This window comes from Camelus ferus, chromosome 16, assembly GCF_009834535.1.
Source record: "Camelus ferus isolate YT-003-E chromosome 16, BCGSAC_Cfer_1.0, whole genome shotgun sequence".
Lineage (NCBI taxonomy): Eukaryota > Metazoa > Chordata > Mammalia > Artiodactyla > Camelidae > Camelus > Camelus ferus.
Window position 1 is genome coordinate 959,454 of NC_045711.1, and position 14,475 is coordinate 973,928.

The 14,475-nt window shown below is 41.9% G+C and overlaps 1 protein-coding gene across 2 annotated transcripts in view; it reads left to right on the top strand.

The window, feature by feature from the left end:
• Positions 1–14,475, top strand: part of ZZEF1 (zinc finger ZZ-type and EF-hand domain containing 1) — a 95,584-nt gene that overhangs the window by 39,752 nt on the left and 41,357 nt on the right. For both annotated transcript variants that reach the window (XM_032497948.1, XM_032497949.1), the window contains exons 17-27: positions 1,722–1,792; positions 2,582–2,696; positions 4,893–5,052; positions 5,979–6,100; positions 6,207–6,329; positions 7,407–7,573; positions 7,659–7,740; positions 8,670–8,871; positions 9,933–10,081; positions 11,752–11,992; positions 14,325–14,404. In XM_032497948.1, the coding sequence (XP_032353839.1) occupies positions 1,722–1,792; positions 2,582–2,696; positions 4,893–5,052; positions 5,979–6,100; positions 6,207–6,329; positions 7,407–7,573; positions 7,659–7,740; positions 8,670–8,871; positions 9,933–10,081; positions 11,752–11,992; positions 14,325–14,404 (1,512 nt within the window). The remainder of the gene's footprint in view (positions 1–1,721; positions 1,793–2,581; positions 2,697–4,892; positions 5,053–5,978; positions 6,101–6,206; positions 6,330–7,406; positions 7,574–7,658; positions 7,741–8,669; positions 8,872–9,932; positions 10,082–11,751; positions 11,993–14,324; positions 14,405–14,475) is intronic.

Genomic DNA, 14,475 nt, shown 5'->3' on the forward strand with positions numbered 1-14,475 from the left:
AGTCCACTTGGGGACACTGCCACAAGGAGAAACTGACTCTGTATACTATAGGCATGTAGAGGAGAATCATGTTCAGTTTAAGTGATTGAGGAAGATTTCAGAGAGGAGAGAGGATCTTTGGTTGTTTTCAGCTGTCTACAAAATTTGCATATCAGCTTGAGGGATCAGGTTTTTACCTTCCCATTTTATTGAGGTATAATTGACATACAGCACTGTGTAAGTTTAAGATGTACAGCATCATGATTTGACTTCTATACATCATGAAATGATTATCACAAGAAGTTTAATAAACATCCATCATCTCATACAGATTCAAAATTAAAGAAATATAGGAAACAGGTTTTTCCTTGTGATGAGAACTCTTAGGATTTACTCTCCTGACAACTTTCATATATAATATCCAGCAGTATTAATTTTATTTATCATGTTGTACATTATATCTCTAGTACTTAACTTATAACTGGAAGCTTGTACATTTTGACTGCCTTCATTCAGTTCTTCCCCCCACCATGCCTCCAAACCCTACCTCTGGAAACCATAAATCTGATCTCTTTTTCTATGTCTCTTTGTTTTTGAAGTGTAATTGATCTACAGCACTATGTTAGTTTCTGTTAAACAGCATAGTGATTCGATATTTCTATACATTTTTAAATGATCACCACAAGAAGTCTATTTATCGTTATGTCACCATGTGAAGATATTACATGGTTATTGACTATATTCCCCACACTGTACATTTCTTACCTGTGACTCATTTATTTTGCAACTGAAAGTTTGTACCTCTTAATCTCCCTCATCTATTTCATTCCTCCTTCTACCTTCCCTCCCCTCTAGCAACCATCTATTCTCTGTGTCTATAACTTTGTTTCTGTCTTGTTATTTATTTTGCTTTTTAGATTGCACATATAAGAGGAATCATACAGTATTTGTCTTTTTCTGGCTTATTTTACTTAGCATAATACCCTCTAGGTCCGTCCATGTGGTCGCAAATAGCAAGGTTTTATGGCTAATACACATTCATTTTGTGTGTGTGTCTTCTTTATCCATCCATCTGTTGATGGGCTCTTAGGTTGCTTCCATATCTTGGCTGTTGCAAGTAATGCTGCAGTGAGTACAGGGGTGCATATACCTTTTCTAGTTAGTGTTTTTGTTTTCTTTGGATAAATACCCAGGAGGGGAATTGCTGGATCATACTGTTTGCCACAGTGGCTGCACCAATTTGCATTCTCACTGACAGTGCATGAGGGTTCACTTTGGATCAGGTTTCACTTTGTATCACCTTTGATAGCATCAGCCAACATGATGCACAACAGGTTTATACTATATAGCACAGATACTCAATATCTTGTAGTAACCTAAAATGAAAAAGAATTTTGAAAAGGATTATATATGTTTATGTATGACTGAAACATCATGCTGTACACCAGAAATTGACACATTATAAACCGACTATACTTTAATGAAAAAAATAATAAATTAAAAATTTAAAATAAATAAATGAAAATAAAAAATAAGTTTAAAAAAGTAAACCTGCCATCTTTTGTTCAGACAGTGGTTCTGGTCCCTCTTAGCGCTAGGCTGGGTGTAAGTCAGCCTATGAAGTGATCTGCCCACCCCAGCTTTCCTCATGCTTGGCAACAGTGGGCCATGGCATTTCATGCTTCTCTAGGTCCCTGGAATATCATGGAATAGACTTCCTGAATGTGCATCTTGTTTTCTAGAAAAATGTCACCGAGCAGGAACACAAGCAGTCCCTGCAGCTCACTTTCCGCTCACTGTGCACATATTTTAGGTAAGTTTATTAATTTTTTTCAGTTGTCCAATATTTCAGATCTTTGCAAAGTTATTTTCCTGAGCTATCCCTTCCTTTCATGTGCTTTTGGATTAACCAAATACTTCCCTCACTCAGCCAAGTTCCTGGAGTGAGGTACCAAGTAGTCTCAGAAGTAGCTAAAATAGAGGTAGAATAATAGGCTTATCAAGAGCCTACTCCAGGGGGTGGGTATAGCTTAGTGGTAAGATGCACAAGGTCCCAAGGTCCTGGGTTCAGTTCCCAGTATCTCTGTTTAAAAAAATAAACAAACAAGCAAAACCTAAAATTACCTCCCCCCATTAAAAAAATTAAAATTTAAAAAAAAAGCTTACTCCAAGTTCTAGTCACTGTAAGACAGTTTAGAATTGAACCCAATGGGAACCTCTTTGAACACTTCAGTTTTTGTGTGATGTTTGAAGACAAAAACTGAAGCCAAAGGATTTTGGGGTCCGGTCCTCAAGTCTGAAAACCCGGTTCATTAAAGCCCAGTTGAAGAGGCACAGAGTGGTAATTTCGCAAAAAGTATGCTGGGAGGCATGACGTGGAGACTGTTCCCTGCTTTGACCTGCCAGAGAAGCTCATGGGCCTGTAGGATGCATTCCTGGAGGTGTAGACTCTTGAAGGAGGGAGGGAGCTAAAAGCTTGAGTTTGCAGGTCAGGCTATACCTGGTGTGGAACTGACACTGAAATCTTGTTGGGTTCTCTATTGGCACCTTTTGAAAATCCCCTTCCTGAAACAGGTGTTGTGCCTAACTTGTCTCCTTTCAGTGATAAGGATCCAGGCGGCCTTCTGCTGTTACCTGAGAAAGGTGACCTGGCCGACATGGACATCAGCGAGGTGCTGACGGTCATGGGCACCCTGCTGTCTGTTGCTGCCCGGGAGGTAAGTGATGGCTGCTCCCTGTTCCCTTTGCCTCATGCCTTTAGGAACACGCGACAGGGCAGTCAGGGTGCCTTCTGCTTTAGCTGTTAATTCTGCCTCCTGCATGAGTCAGTATGTGCTGGAGCCAGGACTGAAACCCTGGCTATTCAACCCTCAGTCTTGTTCCCTTTTCACTAGGTCAGACTTACTGTAAGGTGTATGTAGAGAAATGAGATAGCGTTTGTTCAAGAGAAGTCCTCAGAATCTTTACCGTTTGGAGATCACATGTGTGTCCTTTCTTCCTGGTCACCTGCCTGTGATACAAAGAAAATTAGGGACCTCATTGAATCTCCCAGGCCAGGGATCACTGAGCCATTGAGATGTTTCCTTGAATTATCTTTCAGTAAAAGATGTTTATGGTTATACTAAAGAGAAAGAGTTACATTTAAAAAAATTTTTAAGGTGGTCAAAAATGTACCTAGTCTGAAATTTTTCTCATAAGTCTATTAAATCAATAGGTATTCACTGAATGCTGCTGTGTGCCGGGCCCTGTGCAAGGCACGGGGGCACGGTGCTAAAAGAGCACAGTCTGGAGGAGCAGACAAACATGCAGTCACTTATGACAGTACAGTAAGGGCTGTGAAAGGGCTTGTGGGGACAGAAGAACACACTTGACCCACCTGGTGATGGGAAGGAGTGGAGCTTCAAAAAGGCTTCTTGAAGGAGGTGGTGTTGGAGCTCCTTGTGAGACCACGAATAGAGTCTGACCAAGCAGTGAGGAGGGAGTGTCCCAGATAGAACAGCATATCCAAATAACTGGTGACAAGATGGGGAGGAGCGGGCATTTGACGAGGAGAGTGATAACAAATAGGCTTTGAACATGTTGGGTTCATGGTTCTGGTAGGACTTCAGATGAAGACACCTGGTTGGACACTCAGGAGCGGAGTCAGGGCTGGAAATGGGGCTTTGCCATCATTAACCAACGGGTGATAGTTGAAGCCATGAATGTCAGTGTCCTTTCATTGCCTGTGGGTGTCGTGAGGAACTTACACGGAGAAAGGGCAGCCAGGAGAGTAAAGAGTGACAGGAAGAAATTCAGGGGAGACAGCAACTGAAGGAGGAGAGTTTCAAGGAGAGTGGTCAGCTGAGCCACCAAGGTTAAGGTTAAATGGAGAGGCTTTGCTGTCTAGGTGGTAACTGATATCTTTCCTCAATGGTGTCAGTGAGTGGTGGGAACAGAGGCAGTAGAATGGCAGGGAGGGGAAAGGAAAGATCACAGCAGGTATAGGCAATGTTTTCAAGCGGAATACACATACAAAGAATATGTATTGATGTACAATTTAAAGAAACAACTACCCATTTTAAGGACTAGAACATTACCATTATTTTTGAAGCCTGCCCACCACCCACATGCCCTTCGTGGCTCACCCTCCTCTTTCCTCACCAGAGGTAACCATTTACATTCATCATTTCCTTGTTTTTCTTTTTAGTTACCCCTACATAGCAGGTTTGTTTTGCCTGGTTTGGGCCTTTAATGGAATCATGCAGTGTATAATCTTCTGGGACAAGTTTTTTTCACTCAGCAGTATTTCTGAGATTCATCAGTGTTAATGTATGTGCTGTAGTTTGTGTTTTTTTTTTTCACCAGTATACAATATGCCTCTTATGAATCAGCCACAATTTATTTATGTTTTACTTGGAGAGTTAGGTTGTTTCCAGTTTGGGGCAATTACATGGCAGTTGTAATATGAACATACCTTGTGGTTCGTATGTGCAGGAATTTATCCCTAGAGTTCAGGTGACTCTTCAGATAAGATGGAGAAGATGATGGTTAGAGAGCCAAGAGGGGTGAAGAATTGTTTTTTAAGGTGGGAGAGATTTGATCGACAGCTCAGGGGAAGGAGCCAGAGAGAAAAGGGATTTGAAGATGTGAGAGAGAAGAGATAACTGGTGGGGTGAGGCTCCTAAGGGGTGGAAAGAGACAGTACACGGGGTAGAAACCATCTGTAAATGTTCTCAGAAACTGTAGGGCAAGAGAGGAGTTTCCATAATACCACCTTTCTTGGTCACTTTTGTGTTGAAAGCTCTTTCACAGTTCCTCCCCGCTTCCCTCGAATCTTTTTGCCTGTGACAGCTGCTCTCTCAGAGGATGCCCTCGGCCGTGTTCTGTGGCTGGATGGCCTTGTAAACACTTTCCATTTGTCTGCTCCCCCGTAGTGTGAGCTGTTAATGCTGGAAGGCGCCCAAGGGGAGGTGGGCTCTGTGCTCTTCTCCCTGTTCTGGTCCGTCCAAGGCAGCCTGCTGTCCTGGTGCTACCTGCAGCTGAAGAGCGCGGACTCTGGAGCCAAAGACCTTGCCATTGACCTTCTTGGAAAATGTGAGTTTCAGTACAAAACCCATGAAAGCAGCTGGGATTTTGGGCTTTGGCTCTGTGTGTGAGCTCTCTTCTTAGTGCTTCATACATAGAGCCGAGTCTAGTTGTGGTTTTCGTTTCATTATTACAAATCAGATCTGTCTTTGGGTTGTTTTTTCGTCTTAAAATAGAATTCTCCTAGCATGTCATTCTGCTCAGTTTCCTCATGAATATGGTAGTATACCTAAGTATTTTTACTGTAATGTTGGGTCATTTCACAGCCTGAACATTGCCTCTGCGGTCATACAGCACTTAAGATGATATCGTACTGTTCAGTAGAGTCTGTCTTCCCTGTTTTAATCAAGTTCTCCAAAAAAAGAAAGTCTTGAACATTTAAAATCTAAAGTACATGAGCACTGCTGTGATCTTTGCTGATAATGAAGATACTCAGAGTAATGTCCCATAAACCAAAGAAAATTATATGAAACCCAGCAGGTTCTGTAATTTTTATGTGGAAAATTCAGTTCTATCAAACATGATCTCAGCAGCTGTGACAAAAATTCTTATGCTGTTGAGTCCTGTCTGTTAAAGTTTGGCCTGTTGGATGGCGCAGCCTAATCATGGGCCTTTTGTGAACAGAGGGAAGGAAAGGCAGACTGGCAGCTGGGTTGGTCAGCTTATAAAAGTGATAACCTCCACCCCACTGGAGAGTAGCAAAGACAAAAAAAAAAAAAAAGAATCACTCACTTTAAAAGTAAACTTTTACTGAGATCTGCTGCGCTTTTCCATCCCAGAGGAAAACATTTGTATGACACTTAATGGTCTCATGGTCTTTCTGATGTGGAATACCCTCTACAGCTTCTGTGACCCTCTCCAGCCTTGTCCTTAATGATCACCAAGCAAGTGATGTTTCTACCATATGCAGTATTATGTTTCTTATGTTTTGGTAGATGTGGGACAGTTTTTGGCAAGCCTGAGAGTGATTTTGGAATCACTTTTGTCACAGTACAGTGGAAAAACCATAGTAGAAAAACTATGTAATTCGGTGTTTTCGATGGCAGCTCGTCAACTGGTAAGACAAAGTGACAGCCATTTGTAAGGGGCGGGAGCGGTTTGGTGACCTGCATCCCCAGCAGAGTCTGAGGTGGACGCTAAGAGCTTCATTCATCTTCCTTTAGGTGATCTTTCTGGTGGACTTTTGCACATTAGACATTTCACACTGCACCCTCTTGAGAGAGTTCAGTACCCTGACAGATCTGTTAAAGGAGCTCTGTGGCGACCCTGATGGAGGAGTGAACAAGGTACCCTGAGCTGGCATTTGAACCGGCTTTGCATCTCCCCTGAGGAGTGCTGTGACCATACGTGATGAAACATTCCACTCAGTGCAGGTCTACACAGATAAGTTACCTCTAGAAGACCCCCCTGTATTTTCTCGGGGGTTTTGCATCCGAGTTGATTTGTCACTGTCAGCATTAGAAAGGAGACACAGAGGCAGCTGATAAAATTAGTCTTTCATCATTTTATAGCACATGAAGTTACATAAAAACCACGTAAGTGAATAGCCAGATTAAAGTCTGCAAGAGAAAATGTGTGTTGAAAGGCAAGTTAGAAGGTTTGGTGTTTAGAGGAGTTTTCTGCCTTATTTAACCTTATAGGACACAAGGTTTTTTCATGTCTTGTTTGAATCTCACAAAAAATTGGTGGGATAGAAAGGGCATGTATTAAAAAACCTGTTTTAAATCAACTATACTTTTTAAAAAAGCCTATTTTAAAGGCAAAAAAGGGAGGGAGAAGGGAGGATGGGCTCAGATTTGCCAAAGTCCCAAATAGGGCTTAAGGTCTTAAACTCCACTGGAAATTCATGTTAGTACTGATTTGTAAGAAATAGTTCTGTTAACAACCAAATGACCCAGCGATTCCATTCCTGGGTATATATCCCCCCCAAAACACCAAAACACTTATTCAGAAAAGATACATGTACCCCAATGCTTATAGCAGCATTATTTATAATTGCCATGATATGGAAGCAACCTATGTGTCCATCAACAGATGAATGAATAAAGAAGATGTGATATATATGCAATGGAATACTATTCAGCCATAAAGAAAAAACAAATGGTTCTGCCATAGTTAGAAAATGGAAGCTAATCAGAGTTACTCCAGTGTAGTGGAAACCCCATGTCAACTCTGCTGAATAAATGTACGTGGGTTGATATGTGTACATGGGAACATCAGGTGTGTCTTTAGCCTGTGTGATGGTTTGTGTAGGGCTGTCAGAGGTGGTCCGTCGGGGGCGCTGACGTAGAACGCAGTTTCTGGTGCGTGGCTGGATGCAGCATGATGGAAACCTTTCTTTCTTGACTCATTTTTCTGTGTAGCTGGATGTTGAGACTTGGCAACAGGAACGCCCTGTGGTGTTGCACACGTGGACTAAGGAGTCTGCCCACAACTATGAAAATAACTGCCACGAGGTGTCTGTCTTTGTTAGCCCAGGGGCAACCTATTTTGAGGTGGAATTTGATGAGAGATGTGAAACTGAAAAAAGGTACGACTCCCCTGTTCTTTTTTCCCCCGAGCAACAATGGATCAGAAATGAGAGAAAGGAAGTGACAGAGGTTATGCTTTCACAGGTATGATTATCTGGAGTTTACTGATGCCAGAGGCGGGAAAACACGCTATGACACAAAAGTTGGCACTGATAAATGGCCCAAGGTGAGTGGTTTTCCCAGAGAGTGATGTATCCATTCTCCTCTTGTCAGCCACTGAGGGGTAACAGGTGGTCTTTGTGGGGAAGCATTTAGTTACACTTTTGTGAAAGGAGGAGTTTCTGTCAGAGTTCAGCACCTGTTTTGTACGTAAAGTGTTCTGGGCACAGATGTGCCCGTTTATGTTCCGTCCGTAGCCGTGCTGGCACCACAGTGGCGGGGCTGTCATCACAGCAGAGACCTGTGGCCCAGAAAGCCTGACAGTTTACTGTCTGGTTCTTCAGAGGAACAGTTGGCCACCCCGGGTTATATCACACTGTCCAGAGTAAATGGGGAGTTTAATCCTTAGCAAGAAAGGGCCAATGGGTCCAGGAGGGCCCAACCGTGGTGAGGAAAGCCAGGCGTCCCCTTCACGGTTAGGGTCGCTGGGCTCTGGGGCGGGAGGCTGAGCGTGGCTTCACTGTTGACCTCCTCTCTGCTGTCAGCGCTCTTGGCTGGGAGCAAAGGATTGGGCAGCGCGCTCTCTGGCGGAGTAGGTAGTGGGCAGATGGGCACCTGAGGTTTACAGAGCTGACCTGCAGTTTTCAACTTTGCTGCTTCATAAGGTGCAGTCGTGAATTTTCTGTTTCAGTCACTCCATTGTACATGTTTCCTTTAGTAGTTTTGCTGGGGGCAGTAAGATATAATTATGAAAATATAGACCAATTTTTTTCTTTTATTTTTTGAGCGGGGGGGAAGGTAATTAGGTTTGTTTGTTTATTAGTGGAAGTACTAGGGATTGAACCCAGGACCTCATGCATGCTAAGCACGCACCCTACCACTGAGCTATACCCTCCCCACTAAGACCAATTTTTTGAGTCACGGAGACCATGCTTACTGCTGAAATGCTGCCTTCTCCAATCAGTTTGACCACATGACTTCTTTGTTTGTCTTTAGAAAGTGACCTTTAAGGCTGGTCCCCGGCTGCAGTTTCTCTTCCACTCTGACAGCAGTAACAATGAGTGGGGCTACAAATTCACTGTCACTGCCTACGGACTGCCTGATGTCGCCGTGTCTTGGGGGTTGGATTTACAACTGCTTGTTTCCCGGCTGATGGGACGCCTCGCTTCTCAGTGCCTGGCACTCAAGTCTGTGCATCGTAAGTCCACATACTGTCCCTTCTCTTCTGCTACAGCCATGTGGACAAGCACGGTGGTACCCTCTCTCGTGTAAGTTGTCTCCACGTAATGGCAGAGCAGAGGTATTGATAAAATTACCCCTTGATACCTTTTTCATAAAATTTCTTGACTCAGACATTGGGACACATCGCAAAGGATGCTGTGGAGTCCCTGTCTATGGAGAACAGGGCTGGTAGGGAGCTGGGTGCTGGCCGCATTGCCATCATTCTTTTGTGAGTGAATTTTGGTTTACTCCAATAAGAAGGCAGAAATATAAAATAAATGAATTTTATATTCTTTAATTATGTGACTGTGCGTAAATATGTGAACATGAATTTTGCCTTAAAGTGATTTCTTCAACTTAGTCATTAAATTCATCCAGGAAACAAGAAATAGAATGACTTTCTCACATATCTTATTTCTATATCATTTCTTGAATTTTTCTCACTTTAACAGTAAAATATCATAAATTGCATAATGGAAGAAGCCAAGGAGAAAAGCCATTCTTACTCCTAATACCCAGAGATAACTACTATTAACATTTTCATCTATTTCCACCTAGTCTTTTTTCTTTGTCTATTCATAAAAACATATATGGTGGGTATTTTATTATTATTATTATTATTATTATTATTATTATTATTATTATTATCATCATCATCATCATCATCATCATCATTTTTCACGAACAAGTTTACACCCTATGAACATGTCCCCATAATTAAACATTTCTAAGCGGTCTTCTGTTACACCCTAGAGGTGGTTCACATTTTGTTCTCAGCTTACTACCCAGGTTAGTCGTTTCAGAGGTACCTGTAACAGAAGCTGTCATAAAGAATGGCAGCATTTCAGGACTGCCTGATGGTTTGGGTTCATCAGGGTATGTGCTTGTGAAGCATCACAGTTACGTTCTGCAAAATGTGGGAGAATTCCCTATCAGTCTTAATGCCCAAGTTTTTTTTTAAACCTCTTCATCAATTCAAAGATTCTCAGTACATTAAGGGAGAAACAGCTCTCATAAGCCTTCTTCTTCTCTTTCCAGAATTAGGAAGTAACTTGGCAGTACCTCAGGCAAAAATGGCATTAGTCCTAAACTCCCCCTTGTGGAAACCTGTCTTCAGGCACCAAATGTGTCCAGAGTTGGGATTAGAAGCAAGCTGGCCCACTCACCCACACCAGGATGATAAGGAGGTATTTACTCTTCTCTTGTCTTTGTATTTGGAATGGAAATGTTTACTAATATCTGTAACTTTAAATTATAAACACTTGTGTTTATATCTTATCCCCACAAAGCTGTCAGCTCCTCAAGGGCAGAAACTATCCCCTGTTCACTTGGGGTCCCCACTGCGCACCACAAGGGTCAGCGTAACGGTGTTCAAAAGTACTGAATGACTGGCTCTTCAGTGAAATATAGTAGGTGCTCAGTAAATCTCTCTTGATGGAGTTATTAAACAAGCAGGTCGAGTCTGTTTCCAGTGCCCGCTGAGTCAAACTTTAAATGATTTACACTGTACCTGTTGTTCTCCATGGGACAGTAGCACATTATTTAAGCTTATAATAATTAAAACTAAACAAGTTTGCCCGCTGTCTCTTTCTCATCTCTCTGTCCCCCTCTCTCCGTCCTACTTCTTTTCCTGCCTTCTTCCCTTCTCCCCCGCCCCCACTTATTCAGTAGTTCATTGCTGAGTCCAGGGGCTCTTCCTCAGCTTCTCTTCTCCCTGCCTCTCTGCTCCTCCAGGCCCTCTCTTCTTTTATTCCATGGCAGTCCACTGTCTTCTCTTACCTCTGGCCACTCCATCTGCCTTCTTTATTACCGCTCTTCCTCCTCTGAAGAGTAGGCTTCCTGCTGGCTTTCTCCCCTTCCCTGCCACCCATGGAGACGTCATCCTGTCTCCTCTCTTCTGCTGTCACATTGGTGTGGATAATTCCTAAGTATCAGTTTCCAGCCCTGGTTCTTCTCCCAGGCTCCAGTCAGGTGTCCCCGCCTTCTGTTAGGTATTTCCATGTCAGTGTTCTGACTCCCTTTAACTCAGAAATGTGAGACCAGGACGTCCCCCCAACTGCTCACTCCTGCTGTTGTGATTGTTTTCCCAGGCATTGAGCCACTGCTCCCTGGCATCACCTTTATCCCCACCTTTCCTGTCTGTTCAGCTGCAAGCCCTGTGGATTCTTCCTTGAGATGTTCATCTCTTTCATGTCCTCTGTCTCCATCTTTATCTAGGCCCTCATCTTGCACTCACATTGTTACATTGGTACCTACCACGTTTTTTTTAATCACTGCATTATCTTGTCATTCCACTGCCAAGCACCATTAATGGCTCCCTGTTGCCCACAGGGTGAAGTCTAAACTCCTCAGTGTGACAGTCAAGGCTCTCTGCAGTCTCCTTTCACCTTACCTATCTGACTCTAGTTCCCACCACTCCCCAACTGAGACTTCAGGCCAGGTCAGTCTCCCCACTGACTCTTAACTTCTGCTAATGGTTGTGTTCCTCAGGGCCAAACCTGCCCAGTCTTCAGGGTCCAGTCCTAAGCCCACCCCCTCCAGGAGGCTTTTCTTAATTACTTTAACCTGCCAGGAGCTCTCTCCTATGAATTCTCAGCACTGGGTGCCCCTTCTAGGCGTTTGGCACTTGATAGTCTTTGCTTTATTGTAGTGGTAGTTTTTTAGTGCTTTTAATGTTTTATTTATGTTTACCTTTTTTTAACCCATGTATCTGTCTGATCTCCCCAGAATAGATTTAAACTTCCTGAGAGTATGCACCATGTTTTATACTTCTGCTTTGGCCTAGTAGATGTTCAATAAACTTCATTTTTTTAATGAATGTGTTAAACATGATGTTTTTTGTTGTTATTGTTCCCAGGTTAAGAACATCCCTGATGATCCCTGCCACCAATTTCTTCTTGATTTTGCACAGTCAGATCCTGCCCAGAACTTCTGTGGGCCATATTCAGAACTTTTCAAAGGATTCATACAGGCATGTAGAAAACAGGCCCCAAAGACAGATATAGTTGCTGGTTCCACTATTGATCAAGCTGTGAACGCCACCTTTGCTGCTCTGGTGTATCGCACTCCAGACTTATATGAGAAGCTGCAAAAATATGGTAACTTATATTACAGGGAATATTTTTGATCTGAAGGCCAGTTGCTAAGTTTTAAGAAAGCCTATCTTAAGTGAAAATTTTTAAATATTTTGGAACATAAACATATTTCTACAACTGTAGACTTCATCTTGTCAGTCCTACTTTGCCAGTCAAAAGATTCGTAACCAATTTATAGTTGGCAGAATGTGATATATAACAAGTAGCCTTGGGTTTCCTAATTAGCAGATAATTTGTCTTTATCCAGAAGTCTCATGGGAAACTGCCAAGAAGTGTAATGGAAGGAAACCTTAACTTGGGTTGTGGTCCCAGCTCACAAACTAGAAGCTGAGCAGCTTTAGGTTAATCAGATAACATTTCTGCACCTTAGTATCCCTGTCTGTGAAGTTTAGAGTTGATTAGCTCTAACATTCTAAGAAACCCCAGTTAAAACCTGAGATGTTTAGGTAATTGAATGTGCTAATAACCAAGGAGAAAAATACAAGTATTAACTCTTATCTTTAGACTTGCAACTTCTTTGTAGCATCATCCCTACTTGGCTTCCTCTGTTAATAGCCTGCTCCTTGCCGTTTCTTTTCCTCATGTTCCCCGGGGATACCATCTCTGTGTATTTACTGTAAACGTAGCCTGCAGCCTAACAGGACCCACAAAAGGAGGGCCTCTCCCCACTCATAATCTTTCAGGGGAAAAACATTTCAAACCCAAAGTGAAGATGAGCTATGGGCTGTCCCAGGCACTTTGGCAGGACATGTGTTCTTCCCATGGTGCGGGTGAAAGAAGCCGGAACAAACGCTCCTTCCTTTAGAGAAGGTCCTCGACTACTGCTCTTTCTATTGTTGCTGTTAATATCATTGCTACCTTTATTGCTGAGTCCTTTATCTCACGTCGCAGAGTTTATTTCCTGATTTCTAAAATATCTCAATTACTCCCTCAAATCTTATATTTCCTTTAAGAAGCTGCTCAAATACATCAAACTACAATGAAGCATGAGTGATTTAAGGAAACAGCTGTCACATGGAAGAGTTTATCTCTGCTGGGGGATGAGGGGCGAGCTGATCTGTATGGTTTCAAGCAAAAAATTCAGTATATATTTGCGTATTGTTGTAAGAAAACTGGACAGTCTGTTACCTGTGGGAAATTTTAGTGGAGGGATAAAAGCCTTGTGAGTTAAAAGCTGAGAAACTGAAGATTTCTGGCTGAGGGAGGGTTTCCCCGCTCTTTTCAAATCATGTTCAGATATCACATACCTATTTGCAGTTGAGAAACACACAGTCATATGTGGGAACTGGAAATATTGCACTGAATACAAGTGGTTTCTATAGTACCTACCGCTGTTGCTTTGAAGGAGACACAATTCTTTCTGTCCCTGCCTCTAAGGGGCTACTCATGGTTTCTTTAAGACTTAGCTACTTTGAAAGTGGTCCTTGTCTAGATAATTTGGTCTTTGTCTAAAAATTTGTCACCCTTTTGGGTTAGAAATGTAGGGGAGGAGTTTTTCAGGTAGACTATAAACTGCTTGAGGTCAGGGACCATGTTTGGGTTTTCTCAACATTGTATTTCCCAGTGCCTGGCTTGGAGTCTGACACATTCTAGGTGGTCAGAAAATTAATTGCATTTACATGGGCTCAACAGAGAGGGTCACCCTGCTCTGTTATATTATCCTTCGGTTTTTAGATGAAGAGAAGGGGCAGACCTCATAGTTTTTTCTTTAAAAACAAAATGAAATAAAACTTTTTTGTTATTTTTCTAATTATAAAAATAATTTATGTAGAAACTTAGTACAGAAATGCTTAAATTAATTATCAACTATGATCTCACCACTTCAAGAAGACCACTTCAAGAACACCTCTAGTAACATTTTTCTGTGTATCTACCTAGCCTTTTATTTAGGCATATTTATATGTTTATATATTTATATATACACACTATGTTTTTACTATATATACTCTTTTAAAATAAGATAATTTTGTATATACTTTTTCATAACCAGCCTTTTTAACTTAATATATATTGTGAACTTTCTTCCATGTTAATTATTTTTCACTCACTTAATAATTTTTATTTTAACTTTTAATATTTTTTATGTTTTACTCACTTTAATAGTGTATCCATTTCAGATGTTGTTCATTTGAAAAAAGTTAGTTTGAAGTAGCACAGAGAACCCATTACAGGTATTTGTGGTTTAATTGGTAGTTTTTTTCCCCATTCCTCTCTTCCCACACCTAGTGTGTGAGTGTCAGGGGAAAACTTTCTATGGGGAGAATTAGAAGTTTCTTTGTGCCTGATGTTGCAGTGGTGAATTGTGTTAACTGAATGTAACCTCTCCTTTCCCCAGTAAACAGTGGGGGCAAGACAGCCCTGGGTGAGGAGTTTGCACAGGTGTACTCCTTGGCAGATGGGATTCGAATATGGATGGTAAGATTTTCCTTTGCATGCAGTATTTATATATTTTGAGTTTTCCTACCATGATATCATGGAATGAAGGC